Source organism: Giraffa tippelskirchi, chromosome 7, assembly GCF_054371585.1.
Source record: "Giraffa tippelskirchi isolate mGirTip1 chromosome 7, T2T-mGirTip1v1.2.pri, whole genome shotgun sequence".
Taxonomy (NCBI): Eukaryota; Metazoa; Chordata; class Mammalia; order Artiodactyla; family Giraffidae; genus Giraffa; species Giraffa tippelskirchi.
In genome coordinates, this window is record NC_137281.1 from 86,653,098 (window position 1) to 86,668,909 (window position 15,812).

The 15,812-nt window shown below is 38.5% G+C and overlaps 1 protein-coding gene across 3 annotated transcripts in view; it reads right to left on the reverse strand.

Annotated features, from left to right (window-relative positions):
• The window catches only part of NPTN (neuroplastin), a 70,543-nt gene extending 55,331 nt beyond the window's left edge, over positions 1–15,212 (reverse strand). For all 3 annotated transcript variants that reach the window (XR_014060470.1, XR_014060469.1, XM_081513610.1), the window contains exon 1: positions 14,848–15,212. Coding sequence is in view for 1 of the 3 variants with exons in the window: in XM_081513610.1 (XP_081369736.1) it covers positions 14,848–15,163 (316 nt within the window). In the remaining 2 variants the exon portion in view is untranslated. The remainder of the gene's footprint in view (positions 1–14,847) is intronic.
• Between the last annotated feature and the right edge of the window lie 600 nt (positions 15,213–15,812).

Genomic DNA, 15,812 nt, shown 5'->3' on the forward strand with positions numbered 1-15,812 from the left:
CGATTTAGGTTACTGTGTTAATTACTAAAGAAAAATAAAAGTTTAAAAAATTTCTGCTGCTAAAGTATGAAAACAAGATATACAACAAGATGTATATGCCTCTAAAGGTTTTTACACGAACCAAGAAAATATAAAGCTTTCATGACATTTACTGGACAAATGAAAGAAAATCATAAATCAGTTTCCTAGTAAAAATCATGTTGCTAAATTTCTAGCTCAAGCAACAAATATAAAAGTATGTCACTTCTATGGCATAATCTAATTTTGAAGGTGCAATAAGGTATTGCAATACTAGGCAAAATTACATGCTCCAATATTACTTCAAAAATAAATATCATGCTAAATAAAGATCATTGCTCTGCTAAGACTGAAAGCTAACTTGAAAGACTGAGGACGCTAATCTACTGAAATAGTTTGGAATCTGCACGTTTAGTGTTATAAGCATCAGGCTCCAAACAGCTTAAAACCATCAGGCTCCAAATACCTTAAGTGGTAGGTAAGTTGTGTATTAACCAAAAAATTTCATTTTAATTACTTCCCTGTTTCTGTTGAAAGTAAGAAGTCTAATATCCCCCATATTAGAGATTTCAAATTTCTTAACCATTTCACTGTAAGTATAGCTAGCTTTCAAACAGGTTAAAAAGTAAAGCAAGATTCCATATATATGCATTAATATATGTTTTTCCCTTTCTGACTTGCTTCACTCTGCATAACAGGCTCTGTAACATCCAACTCACTAGAACTGACTCAAATGTGTTCCTTTTTATGGCTGAGTAATATTCCATCGTATATATGTACTACAACTTCTTCATCCATTCATTTGTCGATGGACATCTAGTGGATGTCCTAGTGGACACAGCAGGGGAAGGAGAGGGTGGGACAAACTGAGAGAGTGCCACTGAAACATACACTATCATATGTAAGTAAAGTGAAAGTCACTCAGGTGTGTCCAACTCTTTGTTGCCCCATGGACTATACAGTCCATGGAATTCTCCAGGCCAGAATACTGGAATATTCCAGTATGCCAGAACACTGGAATAGCCTTTCCCTTCTCCAGGAGATCTTCCCAACCCAGGGATCAAACCCAGGTCTCCTTCATTGCAGGCAGATTCTTTACAGGTGAACCACCAGGGAAGCCCAATCATATGTAAAATACATAGCTAATGGGAAGTTGCTGCATAACACAGGGAGCTCAACCTGATACTCTGTGACAACCTAGAGAGGGGAGATGGGGTAGGGGGGGTAGAAGGGAGGAGGCTCAAGAGGGAAGGGACATATGTATACATGGCTGATTCACACTGTTGTATAGCAGAAACCAACAATGTAAAGCAATTATCTTTCAATTAAAAATAAAATTTAAAAAAGTAAACCAAGATAATTGAAGGCTATTAGTGACAGGAAATCTTATCAAGCAGACTCTTGTGTCAGCTATCATGCTAGCTGATTTATGCATGCCTTTTATTCTAACCTGTGAGGTGTGTATTATTCCAAATAAACAGATGAGGAACCAGAGTAAGAGACTTAGCAAAAATCAAGGCTGCAATCCAATCTCTTAGGCTTCAAAATCTGTAACATAATTCTTTGGTGAAGAGGACACAAAACGAGGGACCACTGACAGTTTTACTTGACCAGCACAGTATTTTTTTTATTTTTTAGAACTATGGAATTTTTTTTTAAAGAAACTTATTTTGTATTGGGGTATAGCTGATTAACAATGTTGTGATAGTTTCAGGTGAACTGCAAAGCCACTAAGCCATATATATGCTGTTGTTGTTCAGTCACTAAGTTACGCCCAACTGTTTGCAACACCATGGATTGCAGCAAGCCAGGTGTCCCTGTTCCTCACCATCTCCCAGACTTTACCAGAGTTCATGTTCATACATATATATGTATCCATTCTCCCCCAAACTCCCCTCCAATCCAGGTTGCCACATAACATTGAGCAGAGTTCCATGTTCTACACTGTAGAAGCTGCACAGTACTTTTAAAAGTCCAGTATTCAGTCAAAGCATGTATCATATTCTCCACTTTAGCAAACAGTACTTGCCTAGCTCCTATGGTAAACAAGTTTGCATCCCTGCTTCAATACATGTCAACAAAGACAATAAAAACAAGTGAACAGCTGCTCTCCTTGCCTTTCCATTCCTAGAAGAGGTGTGGTTTTGACCAGAGGTTGTCTCAGGAACTAGGCACTACAACCCATTATCAGAGGATACTTAAGTGCAGGCACAAAATGGAGATGTTCTCAACTGAAGCTGCTCTGACTTTTACAAAGCATGTAAAGTTGTAGGTGTATTTTTGGTTAACACAATAATTTGGATATCATTAATAGCCTGGGCTGGGACCAGGGATCTTCAATATCCCACAAAGTGTCTTGCACAACAAAGAACTGTCCCTCTTTCTACACAACTTTCAAACGACATTCAAGATGAACACTTAGTCTGAACCTAGAATCTAACTCTTTTCTAAATACACACAAAGTATTCTTGCACAGTTTTCATCATCAATTTTCCAGGAATGAAGTTACTATGTAAAGTGAGGATGGCTGCCCTATGCTTAGTCACTCAGCCATGTCCAACTCTTTGCAACCACAAGGACTGTGGCCTGCCAGGTTTCTCTGTCCATGGAAAATTTCCAGGCCAGAATACAAGAGTGAGTTGCCATTTCCTACTCCAGGGGATCTTTCTGACTCAAAGATTGAACCTGTGTCTCTTGCATCTACTGCACTGGCAGGATTCTTTACCACTGCGCCACCTGAGAAGTCTATCAAGGATTATAAGAAATTCAATATCGACCTTCCCTAGCAGAGGGGGATAATTCAGTGAAAAGGCTAGTCTGGTAACAATCATCAAAAAACGCATATTTTATGATATGATAGTCATAACCAAACCTGAAATAATCTGGCCCTTCTCACTAGAACTTTATTTTCCTCTTCACTTTCCTATAACTATAAGAGTTGTAGTTAGCATATTAAAAGTAAACAACTTAAAAGTACCAGCCTTATAATTCAAAGCTATCCCTATGTGACTCTCTACAGTAAAGCAGTTTATAAAGCATTTCCCATATATTACTATCTTATCTCATAAAACCCCTACAGATTAAGTAATACACTAATTTAAAAAAGAGAAACCACAGGAACTTAAACAGAAGTAGAATCCAGAGCTACTGCCAAATTGAGCACCCTTTTCCATTCAACTACACTGTCCCAGAAGATGACCTGATAGGCTTTATTTACATTTCACGTTTACAACAGTGACAGATTATCAATTTACTTAACCAGTACTGCAGTCTCCAACTCAGTTTAGGCATCAAATTTAAAATATACCAATGTTCTAGTTTCATAAAAACCATGAATTATTTTTAATACTTTGTTAAACTGCCTTAAATATATTTCAAATAAATATGTATAAGGTTATGATGATCTTTATACTACTTAATACTTAATATCATTAACCCTGGAGGCTAGTACACTGCTCAATTCTTATCATTCTTATAGCCACCTCACCCCAGTCCACACCAAAAGGACAGGAAGCAGCTCTCTTATACTGAATGACTGATACACAGCAACACATTTCCAATCCAAAGACTTTTATAATAAAGCTCATGAAGCCATGATTTTTTCTTAGTACTGAAATTTAATTATAAAGAAATTACATCCCACATACACTTTCCCTGATTCTCTAAATCAGGTGGTTATAATTAAGCAAGTTAAAATTATTCTGAACCCACTAAGAAGAAAAGGGTGTGGGCAGTCATATCTTCATTCATTTCTTTTCCTCTTCCAAGACAAGAAAGCAAATATGTTCCAAGACCCTAAGGAAAAACTGGAAAGGACAATCCTTGAACCAAGAGTCCCATCTTTATCATATACCCTCAAACAACAGTGTCCTAAATTTTAAAATACTCTAGCTAAGGAGGGGCTTTCCTGGTAGCTCAGCTGGTAAAGAATCTGCCTGCAATGCAGGAGACCCTGGTTCCATTCCTGGGTCAGGAAGATCTGTGGGAGAAGGGATAGACTATCCACTCCAGTAATCTTGGGCTTCCCTGGTGGCTCAGCTGGTAAAGAATCCACCTGCAATGATGGAGAGCTGGGTTTGATCCCTGGGTTGGGAAGATCCCCTGGAGAAGGGAAAGGCTACCCACTCCAGTATTCTGGCCTGGAGAATTTCATGGACTACATGTTTAGTCCATGGGGTCACAAAGAGTCAGACACTACTGAGTGACTTTCACTTTTCACTTAGGTAAGGAGAGAAAAGGGGAACTTCGAGGGGAAAAAAAAAAAACAACAGCCTAAGACCCTCACCTCACCTTAAAATAGCTTTAATTTTTAAAAGAATAAATGAAAAACTGTCAAATATAAGATAGCAGAATTGAAAAAATATATAGAAATGTGATGTAACAGAATAAAATACTACTACCCTAAACTACATTTACTCATACAGAATTTGCAACTGTAACATGATTTTGCTCATATTAAATCTACTTTTTAAAGGTTTATTTGAATACACAATACAGGTCTTTCTTGTAGCTCAAATGGTAAAGAATCTGCCTGCAATGCAGGAGACCCAGGGTCGATCTCTGGGTTGGGAAGATCCTCTGGAGAAGGGAACAGCAATCTACTTCAGGATTCTTGCCTGGAGAATTCCATGGACAGAGGAGCCTGGGGATCTTTATAGTCTGTGGAACTGCAAAGAGTTGGACACGACTGAGTGACTCTAACACTACTTTAATACACAAAAACTTTTCAAATTACAAGACTCTTTATTGTTTAAGTTCTAAATGGAAGGTAAAAATAGCAAAAAAGACATTCTTCTAGGATCACCAGATGAGCCAAATAAAAATTCCTCATTATTTTTCTGAAATTCAAATACAACTGGGCATCCCGCATTTTGATCTGGCAACCCTACACTCTTTGAGATAATTTAAAATGAGCTCCCATTTCCACCAAAGTATTGCAGCACCATCTCCACTCATTAAACAGGCTGGGGTTTCTATCACAGCAGTATTTTGACCGATGAAGCCTTAAGAATTAATCTGGAAGTGCTCATTTCCTGATAAGCCTTTCTTAACAGCTAAAATGGACCTAATTTCTAAGAGCCAAAGGTTATACTTTTACCAGACTCCATCCAGTCTAACGAATGAAGTCTTATGAAGCTTATGCTTCTATGTGTTAAACAGACATTGGGAAATTTTCAGCGTCCATTTTTTATAACTAAACAAAAAGAAGCTGCTTATGAAGATTATAATAAACAGAATTCTGTTTAAAGTATTACAGGCAGGTCTTAAAAACTACTTTAATGGATTCCAAAATTAATCTACTATTTTTCTTGAATCATAATCACAGAAATTTAGAGCTAGAAACAAACTAATTTCTGACCCTTAAAAACTTCTGGAAAGGGAATTCCCTGGCAGGCCAGGGGTTAGGACTCTGTATTTTCACCACAGAAGGCCTGGGTTCAATTCCAGGTGGAGGAGACATCCCCCAAGCCAAAGGGCATGGCCAAAAAAAAAAAATACTTTCTGCAAAATCCATCTCATTGCCTATTCATTCCCATAGAGGTTTTTTCTCCTACTGAGCTCCTAAAGAAGTACTAGATATAACAAAAAGAGATATTCTATTTTATGAGGTCCCTATCAACCTCTTCTTTGCCCTACTTATAATGGCTCTGATTACGAGTGAGTGCAAATAACTCTATTCTGCTAGTTGCATTTAAATCATCTTCTTCATACTAAACCTATGCTTTTTCTTCCCAGTGGTCTAGGCCACTGCTCTTTGATACAGCCCATCCATCTTTGGAGACTACCTAATTCCCTTACTTCATTTACACTGCTACCTTGAAGGTATTAATAGATAATCACATCCCCCTAGTGCTCCCTTTTCCTAAATTTAGCTCCTTCAGGTTTTTCTCCTAAGTCTTATGCTACCGGAGAAGGAAATGGCAACCCACTCCAATATTCTTGCCTGGAGAATCCCAGGGAGAGAGGAGCCTGGTGGGCTGCTGTCTATAGGGTCGCACAGAGTCGGACACGACTGAAGCGACTTAGCAGCAGCAGCAGTTTATGCTACCATCAGCGTAGAACTATCTGCATCTTTTCCTAAATGTGGTTGGAATGTGTTGATAATTATTTGGACTTCAACTGTAGTCAGAAAACAGAAACCATAATTTTGATATGTGATCACTATCTTATTTGTCTAAGAGTAATTCAATGACATTTCACTGCACATTACTTGAAACCTCTTTATATTTGCTCTTTTCCAGGTAGCAGCCCTTTCTGGTTTGCATTAAAGCCATTTATTTCATCTTTCTTGATGAATTATTTGAGATTCAGGATTAATGATATAATTTCAATGCTGGAGCTGCTCAGCTATTTTTTTCCACTTGGTCCACAATGGCTTCCAACCTGTTCAACTTATAAACTTGAAAAATCCTAAATTAAATTTAACATTTTCATTCAATCTATGGATCGAAATTTCACAAGTAGTTGCCAACAGAGGACAAGACATCTTGCCTTTTTTTCCTTCAAGAAGCAGTGATATCTAAAAACAAGAAAATAAACTTGCTACTCTAGTATCTTACACATGAAAGGCAAATAATTCTTCAGTGATGGTCTGCTTCCTCTCTCCCTTCCTTCCCTTGGCCAGTGTTCAAGTTATTCTGTACTCACCAGAAATGTGCCTCAAACAACAGCATCAGAGTAAGCATTCAGCTTGGAATAAACAGCAGCATTCCAGTCTTGTTTTCAACCAATAATTCAAAGGTAGGGTTAGGGAATAATGACTATAAGCTCTAATTTAAAAGAAAGGACAACTAAACATACTGGAGAACTTGTGCTTTGATTATGATATTCAAATTATTATAGCCTTCCCTTTTCCGGAAATTCAAATGGGATAGAAGAATCAATATTATATAAGTAATGGGTAATGTATTGTTAAACAATGCTGTATTTTCTTTACTAACAATGACTAATAACAGTACATGTTGATATTACTGATAAATGCCTGTGAAAATCCTTATTATGCTTATAAAAATCATATTGCTCCACAGTACATGGTATATGTAAATAAAATAAAACAAATAAAACTACTCCATATGTGACATTGCTCTGTCTTTCAAACATGAATCTCATAGCCTGTTAATGAATTATGAAATCAATTTAGAACGTAACAATAATTTCCTTTAAATACATTATAGAGTAAGGAAAGGTATTGTTTCACAAAACATTACATATTTCTGCATATACTTAGTCACAAATAAAACTGCAATACTTTGGCCACCTCATGCGAAGAGTTGACTCATTGGAAAAGACTCTGATGCTGGGAAGGATTGGGGGCAGGAAGACAAAGGGACGACAGAGGATGAGATGGCTGGATGGCATCACCGACTCGACAGACATTGAGTTTGGGTAGACTCCGGGAGTTGGTGATGGACAAGGAGGCCTGCCGTGCTGCGATTCATGGGGTCGCAAAGAGTCGGACACGACTGAGCAACTGAACTGAACTGAACTGAATCCCCAACTACATTTCAACATCCAGAAAATTTTATTTTGTAATGTTAATTTTTCAGGTTATTTTTAAATTAATAAGCAGCAAGGATGTAGCTGATAACTACTGACATTAGATGATGGTTATATGGAAGTTTATTACATTATTCATTTCACTTTTTAAAGTTTGAAATTCTGACAAAAATGTAAAGAAGAAAAAATAGGAAATGGACCTAACCAATTTATAGTAAAATAATGAATAAATTTATAATCTGAGACTTTGACACTCTGTTTCTAAGGAATATCAATCTACAAACTTCCTCAGACTTAATTCAAGTAATGCTTGGGTTTCCCCATTCAACTATAATGAACAGATTTAAAGGTCTTTAAAGAATGCATAAGGGACAGTAGAAATTAATTCAAAAATAGAAAGCAAAGCTCCTCAAATGGTAACATAAAAATACAATTAGTTAAGTGTGCTTCACTATCTTTTCATTGCCTCTTCACAGTCAACTACTTTTCAACTAACAGAGAAAACACAAAATATCTACCTACCAGGGAGTGAGTTTCATTTCTTAATTGTTTCATTCACACTGGCAATTTTCCCAGCAAGTTTAATATGCGATCTCTATAATAGACACCATTCTGCGTTCCCTGAAACATGAACTACAAGTGTCATCTGAAATAGGTTTACAGGCAGTTGGATTTCAAAACAGTGGATGCCGCAAAGTCAGTTTTCCTTAACTTCAAAAAAGTTAAGTTTCTAAACTTCATTAAAACAAAGCATTCTCTCTCTAGGCCTTCTAAACTGTAAGGTTAATACAACTGTGTGATTTTAGAACCAGAAGGGAATTTAGACATCACCTAGTCTAGTGGTTTACAAATACTGTCATTAGCAAAAGAAGAATCAATGACATAATTTATAAATGCAAGCACACTCTTTTAAAAAATGTATCTACTGCATATGAAACATTCTGCCTTGTTAGTATTCTATCAGAAAGGACTTGACACTGTCTTGTATTTTATATTTAATCACTTACAGAATATGACCATACATTTGAAATTGATTAAAATTATTGGTACAATTTAGAACTTGATGTTTTCTAATAACAGTCTTATGTAATATATAGAATCCTGACACCTTCACAGTGACTTCAAATTATCTCATTATGTTTCACTGTCTAGTTAATTTGAAGCAATACTTGGGTGTAACAATGATATAAATCAAGACAAAGCAAAGGGAAGCAAAACACATCCAAACTGACATATTTCTGCAAAAAACCATTACCATACTGTAAGGTTTCAGCATGTGGAAAGAAGGTTAGTCTTAAAACATTCGATAATTGTTTTCAGAAATGCAAAAGGACACCATTCAGTACTTTTTAGTACAAGGAACTTAATGCAGGTTTAATGAAAAGGTAAGACTGGGTTTTTTAACTCGAAACACAACAGAAACAAGAAACAAAACAAAAAACCAGCAGATGTCTGAGGGACATCAAATAAATCTATTACTAACTTACTGTATGCAAATAATCTAGATATTAGAGAAACTCATTAAACATTTAGTAAACCCCGTTTCCACACAGACAAATTAAAAGTTCTCAATGATAAGGAAAATATAACCTCAAGTTAATTAGGTTTGACTAATAAACATCTGTCTTTGCATATATACAAAAACAAACAATAAAAACTTAGGCCTACTTTCAATTTTAGATTACACAGTAAACCTGAATTGTACAAATCTTGACTCTTGAAAAACATAAAATTTACTTGTGTATTCAACTTTTTTAATGTACACATCAATACCTCTGGAATAACGCTTTTACATAGGATCGCTGCAATATTTTACTTTAAATTCAGTGAGAAGTTTACTTTTCTATATATTAGCTTATAGAATGTAATAGTTTATTTTCAACTAGTTTTACTGGAGAGGTTTCCTGCCTTTACAAAGCTAATCCTTATCAACTAAAATTAGGAATTCAGGGGAAAAAAATCCATCAAAACCTCACAATTTAAAAATGCATTATCTAAGGTGCTTAAAATTAAGCTCCATATCATCAATGGCATTTATAAAAATTCATGTAAAATGACACTGTTTTGTTTAAAGAGGCACACTGAAAGCAAGGCCAACTGTTCTCAGGAGACGATTTTTCATCATTACATATTTTAATTTTGATGTACAGATTTACTCCAGAGGACCCTGGTCTTTTCTAACAGATTCTATTCATCCAGATGCTCGTCAAAGGAAGATTCATTTCTCATTCTTGCTTCCTGTTTCTTCCTGGTACTAGAACTATAGCCTTTCTTCTGTCTTTTCTCTCAGAACTTCATTCTCTACCTCTGATCCTGTCCAGAATGTGCTCACTATAAACAGTAAAGAGACTGCCTCAGACACTTTTTCACAGAATTCTTTTCCAAAATTTCTTTGCAAAATTTTATTCAAGCTTTCATTGAACATCTCCTGTGTGATATCCCAAACAATCATTCATTGTTTTTCTACATGCTTCATGTGTACAGATATGAACACCTGATCTTCCCAAACTGTCTTGTAAAAACACCTTTACATAGACACAGCAAAAATTTCAGATTTTAAACATGAACTATCTTAACTTCGAAAGAACAGCTCCAACTAAACAAATGAAAAACAATGTCCAAACTGCCAGAGCACTTTTCTACTCATATCTGGTTATCTTTGCAGGCCCGTTAAAATATTTATTTTTCTTTTAAAAATATGAATAAAGACAACAAAATGACATTTTGCCTTTTATTAACGTCTAAATGTATACTCCCTGGAGAATCCCAGGGACGGCAGAGCCTGGTGGCTGCTGTCTATGGGGTCGCACAGAGTCGGACACGACTGAAGCGACTTAGCAGTAGCAAATGTATACTCCACAAGAGAAAATGTTTCCCAACAAAATTGTATTAATGAGAAAAATCAAGGAATTACTTTAAGACAAAACAGTCTAATTTTTCAAGAGGATTTGTATAACTCACACAAAATCAGACCTGTAATGAACTTCAATCTTAATTTATGCCAAATGTTTGGACTGTGGGGCGCATTTACATGTAAAGGCTTTTATTATCTTTTGTTGTTTTAAACCATGGTATACTAACAGGGTAAGCTCTGTTATGTCAGGCAACACAAAAACCTACCTGCATCTCTTTTCTAATTTGAATCCAGAAACCCTGAAAAGCAAAGACTAACAGCCCAGAAACAGAGCCTGATGCTGTAATATGGCCTTTCCACCCTGGTCCCCTGACCAATTTCTCATGCCTGGGTGCTTCATTACATCAGTAGTGACACTGTTGTCAGTTGCATGAGAGTCTGGAGGCTCATGATCTCCTTAGGAGATGCTAATGAATTTCAAGGCAAACAATTTCTTCTGGTCGTTTAAAATCTTTTTTGGACTAATTATGTTAAGATTTGTTGCTTGATATTTGGCATGTCATTTGTGCCACAGATGCCATAGATACCATGTCTTCCATTGCTCATTTTAGTTCACCCAAAGGAGAGATGCACAATCAACAGCAAATGTCTAAAAACATACTCAAGGAGAGAAAACTGCCAAACCACTGAAGCAAACAGCACTTGACAGAAAAGAAAAAGATTCATGAATCATCTCATGCAAATACTGGCATTTTTACAAAGCACAATGTTCATGTTCACAACTATCATCCAAGCAAAATCGTTTCTTAAAATTTAGATTAATAATAAAATACATTAGATTCATTTTCTCCCACTAAACAGTGTTAATTATCTATTTTTATATTTTCAATATGAATATATTACATTTCTACACTTCACATGCACTCATCAGCTAACACCTCCAACACTTCACTGTGGTCCAGGCACTACATTCTATTTCTCTTATTCACAACAAGATATTTAGTTCACTGAAACAAAACAAAAACATGAACTCTCCCAGCCAATGAAATGGAAATATGAACTTCCTCACCAGAATCTACAAATGCAGATGCAACACAGCTGGTCACTTTTCTAAAAAAAGTTACATAAGCAAAAAGCACAAATCTGGGGCCTTCAAATGCCCTATTTAACTTTATTCAAGATGACAGTGAGCAGCATTAACAAAGCTCAACATATACACAAAGAAAACTAAGTAATTAATAATGGTATTTCTAAAGGATAATAATAGTAAATAGCTAACATTTACTCACTATAGTAAGCAAACAGTACATATAGTACTGTTATGCTACACTTAGTACATACAGTACTGTTATGCTACATATAGTAATGTAGCATATGTTACATATAGTAACATATGTTACATATAGTAACAAGTGTTACATATAGTAAAAATTTACTCCCCAAAACTAATTATATGCCAGGCAGAAATCTAAGTGCTTTAAGACTGTTTCATTTAATTCTCACATCATCCCTAGGGGACTGCATTATTATAAACCCCATTTTACAGATGATAAAACTGAGACTTGGAAGTATTAAGCATATTACTCAAGGTCACTCAGTCCAAGAGATGGGGCTCAAACCCAGGTCTATCAGGATCCAAAGTATGTGCTCTTGACCATCATATAATACTGTCTGGTTTACACTAAACTCAATTTTAATTTCAGTCTAAAGCTTTCGAAGTCTTACCAGGAAGCTTATTTTTTAGGACAGGTTTCTTCCTTTAAAATGACACCTTAAATAAGCATTTTACTTGAAACTATGATCCTACAAGTCTAAATATCTGGATGGGAAACAAATTCTATCTGAATGAAAAGCCCTGAATCTCTCTAGTAATGGATCACAGCTAAAGGAGACCTTAAGGGTCATCTAATTCAAATTCTTCACTTTAGGAATAATGAAACAGACCTTCTGAAAAGCATCTATACTCAATCTAAACTACCACATACTTAAACCAGAAATACTTCGGTTTGGGGAGGTTTCTTTTTTAAAGTCATCATTTAAAATAGATAATCCAACTTTTCAAAATCATCTAGAACACAGTATCCACTTCTGAAACACTATAAGAAAATACAAACCCCAAGACATGAGGTCAGACTACTGACAGAGCTATTACCAATAAAAAGCTTTAATCTTACAGACATGCTATAAAAAGCTATAAAATGGCATCCCTACCTATATGGACTCAAACTCAAAAAACAGCCTTTTTTTTCTTGAATTAAATTTACATTCATTTGGGTCAACTACAAGCTCAGCTTCACTTCACCAGTCACGTGACTGAATTCAAGCTCATTTCAAGGAAAAGGCAGCACTATGCTGTATTTAGAACACATATCACTGAGAATAGCCAGATGAGCCTTTGTAGGTCTATGCAAAAGCTTTGCTTTAGTTGCTAAGAAACTACAATTTCACTGTATTATAAATTTTCTAAGAAGCTGTGTGCCAGCACAGAGATTAAACATGTTAAGATCAAAAATCTCTCACCTATTGTGCCTAATGAAACCTTGCTTTTCCCACAAATTGAATAGCTGAAATTGTTAACACAGACTAAAAACTGGTAAGACAAATCATACTAACTCTACTTTGCCTTCCACAGTGGCCTCATGCTTTGAAGGCAAACAGGGAAAATACCCAATACGCTTCACATATTCAATGCTAGAAATAGAAAAATCTTTCCTTCCTAACCCCTGCAGTGATCATTCCAAGCCATGAAGCATACATAAGATTTTATTTGTATGATTTGGTACAACACTTATATTTAACTGATGCTTTTTTGATCTTTACTGATATATTTTCATTGTAATCTCCAGCATTTTAAGCCTGCATTCTCCTCAGAATGCTTAACTCCATTAGCTTTATCATTGATTTTATTTTAATGAAAGCCATTTTAATTTCAGCTATTCCAACAAGAGTAATTTTAAACTGTTCTAGCATAACAACAAAGAAACACCAAAGAATTAGCAAAAAGAATTTACAGTTCACTCTCCAGTAAAGTCATGAATGAGTTCAACCTCATAATTTTTTTCCTAGAAAAATATTTTTGAAATCTCTTAAAGGCTGTCTCCACAAGAGCAGAAACTGGTTCACAATACTTCTAATCTCATCTCTAAAAGATCGATTCAGCAGCTGAATTTTAACGCATGCCTTTAACAATCAGAATCTTTTCTGTCTAGATACCCCATTACCATGCTTCCCCACCATGTCTCCATCTTCTCCAAAGGATTTCAGTTCAAAAATTATCTCCTTTCCACTGTACCCTGAACACATCCCAGGGGCTACTTTTATGTTCCTCAGAAATAATGTCTCTTCTGTTTTTGAAACTTTTCGATCTTAAAAACACACTTCCCTCCATCTGCCTCTCTCCAGTGCCGGCCCTCAATCCCACCACTGCAGTTTCAGCTGTGTGAAAGGCCCAACCAATATCATACAGCACTTGCCAAAACTCAACTCCTCCCTTCCCTAATATATCCTCCACACTGCAAACCAACATTACACCCCCGGCTTCCTGCATTTTACTCCGTTCCTTTATTTTCTGTCTTCCCCCACTTCCATTTCTATAGCCAGGCACCCTTATTTCTCTAACAAATAATTCCCCCTACCTCAGTTTCAACCCTTTCTCCCCATCCTCTGCTCGTTTTTCCTCTCCTTATTTAGAAACTCCTTTTTGCTCTCCCAACCACTACCCTAGAATGCCCAACACTCCACCCTCCTTAGCAAACCCAGCCTTCTTCCCCCACTTCGTTTAGAGCTTCTGCTGCTCCTCTTTCCAGATCCCCTACTGCAGTCAACCCACTACCTCGGCTTTCCACCCACCTTCCCTCCACCTCCACAGTCAAGGCTCCCTGATTTCCTTACCCCCTCCTTAGGGCTCTAGTACTCTGCCCAGTATTCTTCAGGACTCCCTTCCCCCAACATCTCTTATTTTTTTTTTTGAAGGATGTCACCAGTCTTACAGGGCCCCAGAAGAACCTTGGACGGCCCCAGAAGAACCTTGGACGACCCCAGAGCCCGGGACCCCCGTTCATCTGTGGAGCCTGATACCACTCTCCGTCACCTTAAACACAAATGTCTATCTTGTGCAGCCTTCTTTAAAAGCTGCACCCCTTCCTCATCCGCCCCCGCTACTCCAGCTCCTCAGGTCGGCTTCTTCGGGGACCCCTCCCCGACTCGGAGCGACGAGCCCCAAGATGTGGAGCCTCTAATCAGCAACACCTCAAGCTCTCATCGGACGCCCCCACCTCTCGGACAGGCGCCTCCGGTTGTCACACCCGCGCGCCTCTTCGAACTCGCGACCGGCATTTGGTCCTGTCGGGCCCGCAGCACCTCAGACTCCGACCAGCCCGCTTCCCCGGACTCCGCCACCTCCTCTGGCCCCGAAATGCCCTCTCCGGCCGCCACAGTCCCTCAGCCCCCACCCGGCCGGCCCCCGGCGCCCCGCTTACCGTTCTGAGCGGCGCCTGGCCCTGGGAGGAGGGAGCCAGAAACCAGCAACAGCGAGAGGGCCAGGGCACTGGGGAGCGAAGAGCCCGACATCCTCCCTGCAGAAGACGGAACAGCGAATGGGCCGGGGCCGGGGCCGGAGCCGGGGCCGGGGAAGGGAGGGGAGGGAGGGAGGGGGCGGGCGAGTGCGCGAGGGAGAGAGCGAGGGAGGCAGCCGTGGCAGGGCTCCGTCCTTCCCCGTCCTCCTCCTACCGCCGCAGCGCCCAAGCCTCGCGAGACCTTCGCTCCGGGCCGTGGGCGGCTGAGGAGCGACAGCATCAAGGATCGCGAGAAGAGGCAGCCTCAATCGATCCTCCCGCCCCTCGGACTCGGCGTCCCCGCCCCTGCAGAGGCTGATTGGCCTAGCGCGAGGTGGGTCACGTGCCAAGGGTGCTTCTGGCCACGTGACGATTCGAGGCGGGGCTCCTCCGGCTGTCTTGGCCATGGAGAACCAAGAAGTCGGTGTTCTGCTGATTCCTCTTGTGAAGTCGGAGCTCCCATAAATAAGAGGAAGCTTTGAGAGTATATTTCCTCCGCCTTTCATTACTTGGAGCTCTTGGCTGCAAAATATAATGCACCACCGACTCTTTTAAGCCTTACTCTTATTGTTCCCTATCAAACTCCTATTATGTCTTCCTTCTGGACTTTAACCTTAGACTCATTCCTGGCATCTGGCTTCAACCTCCCACTTTCAGTTCAGTTCAGTTCAGTCGCTAACCTAGGCTAAATGGTGCACTCCCCGTGCCTGGTATTACCTTGTGCCTTACTGCTTCTACATCTCCCTCTGCGTGAAATGTCCTCCTTTTCCTCGCCCTTCTATTCCCCCGCCCCCATTTTGGCCTTATTTTAACTACCTAGAATCCCAGGCCTGAAAATCAACTAGACTAATTGCTCGTTAGACAGTTTGGGCACTAAATTCTACAAGGAA